The sequence below is a fragment of the Fragaria vesca genome, linkage group LG2 (assembly GCF_000184155.1).
Source record: "Fragaria vesca subsp. vesca linkage group LG2, FraVesHawaii_1.0, whole genome shotgun sequence".
Lineage (NCBI taxonomy): Eukaryota > Viridiplantae > Streptophyta > Magnoliopsida > Rosales > Rosaceae > Fragaria > Fragaria vesca.
In genome coordinates, this window is record NC_020492.1 from 14,401,627 (window position 1) to 14,413,872 (window position 12,246).

At 37.0% G+C, this 12,246-nt stretch overlaps 2 protein-coding genes across 2 annotated transcripts; one reads left to right on the forward strand and one right to left on the reverse strand.

Annotated features, from left to right (window-relative positions):
- Positions 1–2,985: 2,985 nt before the first annotated feature.
- LOC101296823 (U6 snRNA-associated Sm-like protein LSm3-like) lies at positions 2,986–6,060 on the forward strand. The gene is made up of 3 exons (XM_004290474.1): positions 2,986–3,167; positions 4,720–4,815; positions 5,822–6,060. Exons 1-3 carry the CDS (start codon positions 3,051–3,053, stop codon positions 5,900–5,902), a joined length of 294 nt encoding a protein of 97 aa, XP_004290522.1. The 5' UTR covers positions 2,986–3,050; the 3' UTR covers positions 5,903–6,060.
- Positions 6,061–8,775: 2,715 nt separating this feature from the next.
- Positions 8,776–11,899, reverse strand: LOC101297104. The gene is made up of 4 exons (XM_004290475.1): positions 11,713–11,899; positions 10,824–10,974; positions 10,268–10,353; positions 8,776–9,888 (listed from the first exon to the last, which is right to left on the reverse strand). Exons 2-4 carry the CDS (start codon positions 10,963–10,965, stop codon positions 9,193–9,195), a joined length of 924 nt encoding a protein of 307 aa, XP_004290523.1. The 5' UTR covers positions 10,966–10,974; positions 11,713–11,899; the 3' UTR covers positions 8,776–9,192.
- Between the last annotated feature and the right edge of the window lie 347 nt (positions 11,900–12,246).

Below are 12,246 nucleotides of genomic sequence, written 5' to 3' on the forward strand. Positions count from 1 at the left end.
TTTTTTTTTTTTGGACGAACTGCAGGTCTATTAAACAAGGCACAAGGCCAAAGAAGAACAAGGGACACAGCCTAGAGCAGACAGTCTGCAAACAAGATTTTCATAGTCATTGCCAAAACAAGCAAGACTAGAGAAATCAAAGAAACCAAACAACTAAAGAAAAGCAGTAATACAAATACAAAGACTAAGAACGATAAAGAAAAAACCGAAATCCAATAGATAAAGAGCAGCAACAGAAGATTCTGGTTAGCTGAAGGTTCAATGTATATGAAGATTCGGTGGGATCATCGAGTCACAAAATTGATCAGTCTCGCCTTCACTAGACATAAGAGTACAATAGCTCCAAGGTGTCTTTGATATTATATATGCCGTGACACAATATGGGAACCTTCTAGTAAACTTTAACCATTAAACAACAATATTGGACATGTCAAGGAGGAAAAGAGATGAACATTATCGGTTAAGAAAAAAATTTGCAAGATCACATGTACTTTTTATATCATGGCTAACGTCATGGGATTAAAATGACCTCTAATTTGCACAATTTGCACTTATAATATTGGTTTTCCATTTTGCAAAATCAAAATGGGGGGAGGAACTTGTCAATGCCATAATCCCAAGTAGCGCCCAGCGAGTTTCTGAACTTTGATTATATAGTGTTCTAAAATAAGGTTGCGTCTAGACGTTAGAAGCTTGCTGCTGATGTAGGCCCTTAATATGATTTGAACCGGAAGTTAATAGGGTAAAAGTTATAAATATTCCATATAGTTTGGGTCGTGATTATGTTTATATATCTATTTAAGAATGTATAATCTTGGTCCTTGTGGTTTATATATCAATTAATTTATGTCCAATTATAACATTATCTCCAACACCGTTAATGAGGTTCTCAGAGGTTGTATGAAGAAACAAATAAAAATGAATCTAATAATTAGTCTTAACAAAACTTATAAATGGAAGTTTGAACTTGCAGGCCTGCATAATTCGAAGAGGTTGTAGGTGTGTGTCTTCTTTGCCTTGCCTCAAGGCAGATATTGGATAAAACCAACAAACGCAACAGTGAGGGATCGGTGTCGAATTTGAGTAGCGGGATACGGTCAGAAATCAACGTGCCTCCAATCACTAGCTCATGATGATAAAGAAGAAGATTCGGGTCTAGGTTTGGAGGAGGAGGAAGAGGAAGAGGGCAGAAGAAGATCACAAGTTGGAATTTGGTCTACAAACAGAGAAAAAATTGCAAACGTCGGGATCTATGATCCGATTGGGGAAACGTCAAAGGTTGAAGCTGGGAATGATGGGTTTGAATGAACACGGAGGGATTGGATTTGGAATCGAAAGAGAAATTATCCAAACCACGAGTTTGACGTAACACTTCTTTTCAGGATACAAATTTGACGACCATCTCGTACTTACCCATTGCAACGCCCGTCATCTAGATTAATGACATACGTCCCTTCAAATTGTTTGACTTAATTCTTGATAATAAAATAGGCATCTGTCACTAATCTAAATGGTAGGCATTAAGGTGGATAGGTCAAAAGTGGTCGGCAAATTTGCTTCCCGTCTCTTCACGTTCGAAAAAAGGGATGTGACACGTCTTTTGTGACATGTATGGTATTTTTGCAAAAATTAATGTTGATTTTTAAGTTATATTTCAAATGTTATGGTGGAGTCGCCCAATACCATTTAGTCTAGTGACGTAATCTTTCTTTTATAAGTGGGAAATAGTGAGTTCGACTCACAAATGTACATTTGAGTTGTTCAACCAATAAAAAAAAAGAAGAAAATGACATACTAATACCTGAAACAGTTGCACAATGCAAAAAACCTGCATTTTAAAAGATTTAAACAAATAAGGACCGAAGCCCAACCCCAAACCAACAATACCATGCCTTATATCAAGTTTATATTGAGAAATGACACAGATGCCACTGAACCTATTCCCTTCCTTTTTAACATTGTCTCCACCAAACGACAAATTAATTCTTCTACCTAATCATCGCTTCCCATAATCCCTAATCTCAACCACCCCAACAACACCAACTCCATCTCACCATTGCCGGACCTGACCTCTCCGATGTCTCGCTCGGCAGACCCGACCCCTCCGACGTCATGCCTCCTTTGCCGTTATTCCATCTCTCGTTCAATCAAGACCAGGTCTGCTAGCGACTCAAGAGGACATCGACTCGTTCATAAAGAAAACTGAGGAAGACGATCTTCCATTCTTGTTCAACTTGCATATTCCCATAGTTGATTTGATTTTGAATGCAATTATATTGAAACAAGAACACACAATTTTCTTTGTTTCACTAATTCACTATGTATGTATATGTGGAAATTGCAAAACGAAATTGGAATATGAAGCTAATTTTGACGCTTCTCCTTTTGAATCCGTCTGGATGGCTTTCACAGACTATGCATTAAGTCCTTGATCCGATGCTATTGCTTTTAAACCTTTGAGATTATGCCTTCTTTGTTGTGTTGGATGCAATTCTATTGTTCAGTAGCAGTTATTAAAACAATAGCAGTAGAATGATCTAATGAGTGCGTGTACAATAATTGTAGTAGCAGTGTTGAACGAGTGTCTAATCGACATTAGCAGCAAAATTCCAATCGACAGTAGCATCAAGATTTTAAGGGACAGTAGCTGCAACATTCTAATTGGCAGTAGCAACAACATTGCAGTAAGTGTAGTAGCAGCAACAGCATCAACATTCCAGCAAGTGCACTGGTTAAAACAAGACATGGTGAAGTTTGATTTAATTAGTATAAAGTCAGTTTGGTAAATTAAACTATGACACATGACAAACTTAACACAATCCGTCCTTATTTATGAAAAATTGTTCTTATTTGTTCAAAAAAAATATTAATGAATGTATTTGTGTTTCAAATCTGTTTTTGAAGGGGTATAGATGTGATTTGCTAAAAACGAATGCTATTGTGCAGTCAAATGTTATAAACCCTAAATAAAAGTCAAATTAAAATGACAGCGGAGGCCTCACACTAGCATTTAAGCAGAAGAGCCATTGAGCGAAAGCGCAAAGGAGAAGATGGCGAGTGAGGAAGAGAGCGCCGTGAAGGAGCCTTTGGATCTCATCAGGCTCAGCCTCGACGAGCGCATTTACGTCAAGCTCCGCTCTGACCGTGAGCTCCGCGGTAAACTCCATGTACGTCTCCCTACCCTATCAATCCTCTTTTCTCTCTCAATTTTTTTAGGGTTTTTCTGCGTTGCAATTAGGGTTTTGAAAAGGGAAATTTAAGGTTTTGGGTTTTACTGCCTTACATAAAATTCGTGTTCGTTTCTTATCTTATGCGTTTGGGGTTTGATTATACTTTGTTTTGATTAATGGGTCTGGTTTTGTATGTGGGTTGGTTGTGAACGATGACAAGCTCGGGTCTATTAAGCTTGGTTCAGAATCCAATTTGCTCTTTTGTTTCGTTGAATGTGTAGCTCGCTTATATTGAATGAAATTAGTCTGCTTTCTTGGTTGTTCGAATTAAGGCTCAGGGTTTGGCCAAGATAAGGGAAGAAAGGTATGGCTTTATTCCACTCTAGTGTGAAGCAGTGAGTGAAATTGTTGTTGTTTTCTAGTCTAGTAGTAGAAGAAATATGTATCGTCAGTAATTGATAGGAGTTTATTCCTTTCCCACAGTGAACCCGAATGCAAAAGCACCCGGTTATTGATAATACATAAAAAGGCTAAAGCTGTTAATGGAATCGGGTATCTGTCTCTTAGGGTGTCTGATAAGTTTTGATTTGTTGTTTTATGGTCTTTAAGTGCAAGAGCATTAAACCATAAATCTTTTCTGGTATTTTCTATAGCCTATCTACATTTGCATCTGTTTTTATTTAGGAAAGGGATAAAGTGAAGTCGATTTAGCTGTGTTTAGAATGAAAGATAGAATGCAATTCTGTGCTTTGTTTTCTTATTTTTCTTTTGAATAAATTAGCTCGCGGTGCAAGTGTACTCTGGTTATGTGCTACAGTTTCTGTTTACCTACATTCCTGGTAGTGGTAGATTGAATATGATTTTACCAACATAAGAGAAAGATTTAGGGTGAATGAAATTAGTTGTTTTTTCTAATGGTATCTGTTAGGGTTTGATTTTACTCTTGTCTCGAGGTACCAGAAAACATAATTTAATCTCTTGCCTCATTAACAATTCAAAGGGAATATTTTTTTTTTGATTTATCTGTGATAATCATACACATGAATTTGTAGAAAAGAATACAAACCTAAGTGGATTATGCTGTATTCAGGATTGCATTCAGTCTGCAACCCCTGTTTGGTTCCTTTTCATTTGAATGTTTGAGTTAGTGGTGCAACTCGTTTACTTGGCATAATACGTATAATAGGTTTCTTCAACTTGATGATTGTCATGATAAGAATGTTGGACGGGTTCTGGTAACTATTATAGTTCGTATTGTAGAGTGACAATAGATTTTGTTCTTTCTTTGTCATGTCACGTAACTCCCCTGCATCAATAATCTTGCAGCTATATCTTTGGTTAAAAATAAATGTGTACATTGAACACCATTCTTCTATAACCTAGTGAATAGATGAGGGCCAGCCATTTGATCTTGGTGACAGTAGGGATTGAGATTTGGGTGGGAGGGTTTAGTAAGTTTCTTGTGCATTTGCAATTCTATTAAGTTTGAAATTACTCTACCTATTGCAAATGTAGTTCTCTTTTTGTGATTGGAATTCTTGCTTTGCAGGCTTATGATCAACATTTGAATATGATTCTTGGTGACGTCGAAGAAATCGTTACTTCTGTGGAAATTGACGATGAAACTTACGAAGAGATTGTCCGGGTATGTTACAAACTCGGTTTCTGTTGTCTTGTCATTGTGTATGTGCACATTTGCAGTTAGTAGCAAACAGTTCTTAATATAGAAGTTGCTTTAGCCTTAGCCACCATCTTCAGCAAGATTGTAGTAGAGTTTAGTGTAACAATCAGGCTGATCCCTGCAAAACATGATTGTGGAGTACTGTAGCTACTACTTTAACACTTCTTTAGGAACAACAAGTTTGTGGAGTACTGTAGCTACTACTTTAACACTATCTTTAGGAATAAGAAGTTTGTGAACTCGCGATGGAAACAGTTCTCAATCAAAACTGTCTTTGAGTTTGAAAGTTTCAGATTTGAAAACTTGATTGGTATAAAATCTGGAAACTTTTGTTTGAATCTAAATTGTGAATTTTTTTTTTGTCAATACTACTCTGTATTTCTTCTTGCTAGTTCCTGACCTGACCCTCAAAAGCCAAAATTCGGAACTCATAATCCATATACGAAACTGGAGGCTTGAACCCAGGATTGAGATTTGGAATGAAGTGGAAATGTGGGGTTGATATATATGTGCCGTGGCATAAATATTTTTCCCTTCTGTGTGGAGCAAATTCGTGTTTCTATTGAGTAAGAAAATCAAAACAGAATTATAAAAAGAAATTATTTCAACCTGCACTACCATCAGGGAATTTGAATTCCTACTGGTTCAAATTAGTTCTTATCTAAAAATATGGGATCATTGATTTTGTAGCTTGTAAAATGGTAAGGTTTCTCTTTGCAGTTTGTTAAGGTGTTTGCATTTTTTGGTTTAACTTGTTTTCATTTGTGGAATTTTTGAACGTTTGCATCGTTATTTTCGCATTTGGTTTTGCTGAAAGAACATATCATCTATATAGACAAAAATTGGTTATGGAAAGAGAGTGGATTTTTACCAGCACTAGTGATGTTACTTGATTTTGTTTGTTGATACTAGCTTGGTCATGTACTAGAAATATGGGTGATAACCATGTCTCCTTTATCTTCCATTTCAGACTACAAAGAGGACAGTTCCATATCTGTTTGTCAGAGGGGATGGTGTCATCCTTGTTTCCCCTCCACTAAGAACAGCTTGATTATAATGGGTGAAGAACAGCTGGATTGGGCTACTTGTATTCAACTGAAATCTGTTCCATGTATTCTAATTTTAGTAATCTGAATGAACGAGATTCATGAGTCAGTAGGCGTTCAACTGTACTTTTGAGGCAGCTAAAAGAATGAGATTTTGTTGAAATATGAATTCGGTAGATTTGCAAATGTTTTTGGCTTTCTGTTTGTTTGAATAGACCATGATAATCTTGCTCTAGAATTAATGCCTATTACCACTGATAGCCCATGGAAATTGGATAACGACAGTCTCAGTAGAAGACTGTTCATATTTTTGAAGCAAAGGCACGTATCTTCTGAACCATCCATGGAACACCCGATCACACAAAACTAAACGGGGCTCGTTCTATGCCGCTCAACGGCACATAATAACTGACCAACTAAACAACAATCTCTTCAAACATGTTTTTAGGGAAGCTAATTTTGTTGCCAATTCCTTTGCAAGCTTAGGTCATAGGTTGGATAATTGTTGTTTCTGGGAGGAGTGTGTACCCCGGGAAACATCTCTTGCTCTATCCTTTGGCTTTGTAAACCTTGGGGGTGCTCTAGAGGCACTTTCATTTAGTATTTCCGTTTTCTTATACAAAAAAAAAAAAAAAAAAAAACTTACCAACAATCCAACATATCGCCTTGCAAACACAAGAGAACTAATTCATACTAGTGAAATTTAGCATGTCAAAATACGAAATTCATGCAGCTGAAACAAGTCATAGGGTACAGCAACGGGATCAAATAAATAGATTGGCATTATACTGAGTATGCATTCTATCATTTCTATGTGGAGGCGGATCAGCGGACTAATCATTTTCACTCTTTAACTCAAATGAATGATTCAAAAACGAAAGCTTAAGCTGGACTTGAATCATCAATGTGGCGCGATGGCGCAACTACTTCAAACTTTACCAATCATTGGATCAGAAGATATTGAGTGAACAGAGGAAACTCTAAATGTGACATAAGACTTGAGCATCTGAAAGAAAGAAAGAACGGAGTGAATGTGACTTGCAATGTTCATATCACGAGCTTCCACCATTGGTGTTGCCCATGAATGGTGAAACTAAGCTTTCTACACAACTACATAAGTATCTGTATCATCAACCGCATACAACCTAAATGTGTTTGGGTGTTGCTAGATGTACCCAGCAAACTTCTTAATAGACCCAGCAATTAAAAATTATCCTGTATTTTCTAGTTTTGCCCTTGTTATAATAAACCCAGCAAACATTATCTCTAACACCACGTTGAGACCAGAAAGAGAACTAATATGGGGGAGGAAATCAAGAGGAGCTTTCCCATGATCTAAGTGTAGAATCTTGAGAAGATTTGATGTACGGGATATCGGAACCGATTGCCTTAAAAAAAAAAATTCCAATTCAATGATCATCCCATTACATATATCTCACCCATATCAATACAGGTATGGAACTTCGATCATCTTAAAACATATAATTGTAGAATATATTTCAGGTAATGGAGAAGAAGAACAAAATCGGCTAAAAGTCTCTTAATCAAAGATTGACACTGCAGATGAATAGATGACTACGCAATTAATCACAAAATTTCAATTCAACTCAAAGGCTCAAAGCAAAGCAACGATAAGATGGTATGACCCAGATCCCACTTTAGCCTCCTAAATAGGATGTTGTGTTTGCGCAGTCGTTGCCACATCTCTTCTTCTTAATTTAATGCCTCTGATCCGACTCTAAGAGAATAATTTGTGTTTGCTAGGTTTATTATAACAAGGGCAAAACTGGAAAATACAGGATAATTTTTAATTGCTGGGTCTACTAAGTAGTTTGCTGGGTACATTTAGCAACACCCATGTGTTTTTCTTGGGATACACTGTCTCCATTCTTAAGACGCATCAAAACTTCACCATTCTCAGAAATGCACATAAACTCTTCACCTCTAAGCCCTGAAGACACGTTTATGACTTGGCTCCAAAATTCCGTGACTCCATAGTCCCATCATATTCCTGTCAACTCTGCGACCCATGGTTTGAAAGCACAATGCTAGGCAGTTATTAAGAATTCCAACTCCGGCAATGATTGCCTGTCTACCGGATTGGTAAGATAGGGAAACAGAATCCACTCAATGACTGGAATCTCATCCGCTATATCAAGTGACACTATTCTTGAAACAAAATAACTACCGTCCGGAGTTCATCCATTACCCGATGCAGAGCTTCCTTGTCTAAACACCTTACCCATTACTCTAAACCCGTTTTTAAAGTGATGACAAGATCCATGAACAGATTTCTAACTACCAAGTCCAAGTAGTACTTTGTGATCATCAGCGGTTGAATCATAAACAAACCCAAAGAGAGATATTGGGAAGATGAAGGGGAGGTTGTGGTAGCATAGGGAATTCTCCAGAACAGGGATTCCAGAACATAAAAGGGTAGCAGACATATCAAGCCATAGCAAATTTGCAACTACCAACGATATCTATTTTAGAAAAACCAAACCTTCTATGTCTGGAGGCGTCATTTTTGTAAAATGTTCAAGCCTTCAGTTCTTTCATGAGCTTCGTCAGCATATAAGGAAACCTGCTACAGTTGATCTTAGATAAATGGGTTCCCCTGATACAGATGAAATGAACATACACGCCTACAAAACACCATAAACAAGGTGTATCCAGTCCAGAGCTTAGGCATAATAGGGGAACCTACAACCAATATTCTCATCTTTCTAGCACTTAGGTATGTGCTTCCTCTTACATTTACAATTTGCCTCATTGGTTCATACATATCATCATATCATCATTCGTACAATTTATATGCAGATAATGGGTAGGCAGTCGGAAAACGAAATGAGATCAAGGGAAAGCATTCGAGCAAAGTAACAAACTCGTAAGTTATCAACTCTTTTTAAAGTGTTGCTCTATAGCAATCTACCAGATCCCTTCTGAAATTTCATTTTCAAATCTAAAAGTTCAAAACATTAGAAAGAGGAAAGCAGAAAAGAAGTGCCATATAGTTCACAGAGCCAAATCCAACTAAGATGAAACAAATAGTTCTCAGATAAAGGAGGGGGCCATTAACCAAAAAGGAAAAAAAAAATTCACAATGTACTTGTAACACTGCAGAAAAGCACAGCCCTTTTGAGAAAGTAACCAGTGTCATCACCCGCCACTGGAAAGCTGTTATTGCTATCCCCCCACACCGAAGTTGTACTGCCAACACCACACAGTACCATTATTGCTCCTATTGCCGAAACCTTCCCTGCTAGCATTTTCAGAACTGCTTCCATTTATTTCACTACTTTCGGGATCTAAGAAACCTAGATCCCCTAATGGCCCATAGATGACAGATCCCATGATACGTATGATAGGCCATTGCTAAAGCAGCAAGCTCAAGGGAGAGGGGGACAAGGTTTACAGAATAAAACAGGAATTTGTAGAAAGGCTCAAAGGTGAAGCAAATAGGACCCATTTTCAGACAAACAAGAGAGTACACCACAAATAAAGCGGTTAGGTAAGATGCTGCGATTCTGTCAAGTATTGAAAATGTCGAATTGATTTGTGGCTTGTATACAGGAAGATGGGGGGATAACGGACGAAGAGTATTGGGTACGACTCCAGCTTCATTAGCTGTGCGCGCCCCACTTCTGGTGTAGGCAATTTCATATGCACCACCAGTGTTTGCAGTAGCTCCACTGGAAAAGCTGTTTCTCTGACCAACACCGATTTTATCAGAACTACCAATAGTAGTGTTGACAGCACTACCAACACCAGCAACAGGACCATTGTTGCTGCTCTTACCAGTGGATAAAACCTTGTCACCGGCGCCACCTCCATAACTCCTCAAACCATAACCAACACCAAAACCATATCCAGAACCATGTTGACCATAGTAACCTACTACACCTCCTGTGTAAACACCATAAGAACCTCCAAAATTACTTCGAGGCCTATCAGTAGCAAAATTCATCCTTACTTGGTGACCATGGAGCTCCTGTAAGATTTTGCACACAGATTTTAAGAGTTAGAATGGTCATTAGGTAATGATTAAGGTGGATGCCTATATCAACGAATGTATGTACAAATGAACAGAATCGTTATTATCTGCATTTTAGAAAAGAAAAAAAATGAATTTAGTATTCAGATAAAAGTGAAAGACAAGTCATGACTACAAAGACATTATATGTATAACTGCAAGTATGTTTGATATCTAAATTTGACTGAATACAAAGCAAACCATTTTGTGGTAAAAAACAGGCTTTTTCTGGCCAGGATTCAATTGAAATCAGTTTCAATACACGAGATAAATTTCCAGTAACAACTACAACTGATATAATCCAGACAAAGTAACCAAATATAACATCAACAATTACCTGCCCGCCCAAGGGCTGGATGGCACTAGAAGTGATGAATCCAAGTCCTGTAGATCTTCCAGTGTCATGGTCCATGACTGTTTCTCCTACAAATATTAAGTCAATCAGCACTAATTTAGCATAGAAATCCCGATGTTTCTAGCAAATTAAACTGATTTAAATAGAAAATTGTCGTCAGCATATAGCACAGATGTTTAAAAAGAATAACAAGGCCAATAAAAGAATATAAAACAAGCCACCACGCTCTGCCAAGTCAAAAGCATCAGGCAATTCTTTCATCAAACTCAAAAGATATTCCATTTTTTAACTTTATTTTATTTTATTTTTATAGGAAAGAAATGAGAGAGTGATATAACTACCTGCCCTATAACAGCTAAAATTTCTTCAAGTGTTATTACCTCTAGAATACAGAAATACAACAGAACTAAGATAATTATATACCAACAACTTCAGCTCTTATCACATACATTACAAAACTAAAACCATCTAAAAACAAATTTTCCCCATATCACATATCAAACTATTTGAGGATTCTGGGAAAAAAAGAACCTCTTACCTCTCAAGGCTTCTGAGCTTCCCATGGATGATGTGCATCTTATTGCCTGATGGATAGACAATTTGAAAGACGATAACTCAGATTTGACCTGCCTGTTTGCAGTCTGCCTAAGTATACTCCCAGCTTTACTTAGAAGAGGCATTGCACTCACCTAGAAGAAATCAAAACAAAACAACAAAAAGTGTTATAAACAAAACTTCAAATCATAATATGAGGGAATGCATGGTCCAACTGTTTCTTATCACGCTACCCCTTAACTCCACCTAATCCTAAACCCTCACAAAGAAAATTCCACTCCCCCAATCCTCCAGTAAATGTTCGTATCAGATAGTTTTATGTCAAGCTACCCCTTATTTACCTAATCCTAATCTCATAACACTTGATTTCCAGAAAATATATGTCAAACAAATTGGAAAAACCCTTAAACCCATCGGTGTCAAATATAAGAACCAGTGAGCATGTTAATACTCCACTAAACATGAAAAATCGACAGTGAAAAGGCCATTTGGTTTCTCTAACTGCAGCACAGTAAGAACATGAAGCTGATGTGTATGATCATTACCCGAAAACCATATCAGAATCAAAATCAAGACTAAAGATTCTAAACGAAAAATGAACCCAGTAAAAATTGCAAGTGAACATGAAGCTAACAGAAACCCATCCCTCTAATACGAATCATCTGAATTGAATCAGAACCCAAATCCAAGATTTCATTTTTTTTTTCTATTCCCTTCACTTCACCAAAACAATCAAATCCCACAAACAACAAACGGAAGCAAAATCAAAAGAATTAGAGAAATCAAAAGTATTGGAACCAAATGAAACAGATAGCGATGGTGATTTGAATAGAAATAAGGGATCGATGCTAGGGTTTCTCGAAAAGCCTTACCTTGTCTGCTAGGCTCTCTCTGTGGAAGGGGTTTGGATTCGAAAAAGCAGAAGAGAAAGATGGCAGTGACTGCTAAGATGATAGATCGACGCTGGCACTTGTTTTTTATGTGTATTTTGGAGTGTGGTCACCTTGTGAGAGAGTCAATCCGTCAGGGTCTGTATATTCGGTACAAACCTCTGTGTGTACGTATTTTTGTTTTATGGAAATACAAAAATAGTCATTAGACAACACACTTCCTTTTTTATGTTATTAACACACTCATTTTTATATTAACACATATTATTTATTTTTTTATCCACACATCTTAATTTTATTTACAAATTTGTCACTTGAATTTGTTTTATAATTAAGTCTCATAATAAATATGGTGTGATTTACCCTCACTTTTTTTTTTTTTTTTAAAGGGAGATGAGGCCCAAGACGAGTTCCTCAACCATATTATTAATACGATAGTCAACTAATAAGGTGTGCTAATCTATTAATAACCTTATTTGCTTCACGATATATATGCCGACATTGAAAGAAAGTAAA

What these genes read in the sequence shown, in the direction of transcription:
- LOC101296823 (XM_004290474.1), top strand. Translation starts at nt 3,051, where the DNA reads ATGGCGAGTGAGGAAGAGAGCGCCGTGAAGGAGCCTTTGGATCTCATC. An exon ending in AGCTCCGCGGTAAACTCCAT is followed by an intron (nt 3,168 to 4,719) that starts GTACGTCTCCCT and finishes CTTGCTTTGCAG; the next exon opens with GCTTATGATCAACATTTGAA. An exon ending in CTTACGAAGAGATTGTCCGG is followed by an intron (nt 4,816 to 5,821) that starts GTATGTTACAAA and finishes CTTCCATTTCAG; the next exon opens with ACTACAAAGAGGACAGTTCC.
- LOC101297104 (XM_004290475.1), bottom strand. Translation starts at nt 10,965, where the DNA reads ATGCCTCTTCTAAGTAAAGCTGGGAGTATACTTAGGCAGACTGCAAAC. An exon ending in AAGCTCAGAAGCCTTGAGAG is followed by an intron (nt 10,354 to 10,823) that starts GTAAGAGGTTCT and finishes TAATATTTGTAG; the next exon opens with GAGAAACAGTCATGGACCAT. An exon ending in TCCAGCCCTTGGGCGGGCAG is followed by an intron (nt 9,889 to 10,267) that starts GTAATTGTTGAT and finishes AAAATCTTACAG; the next exon opens with GAGCTCCATGGTCACCAAGT.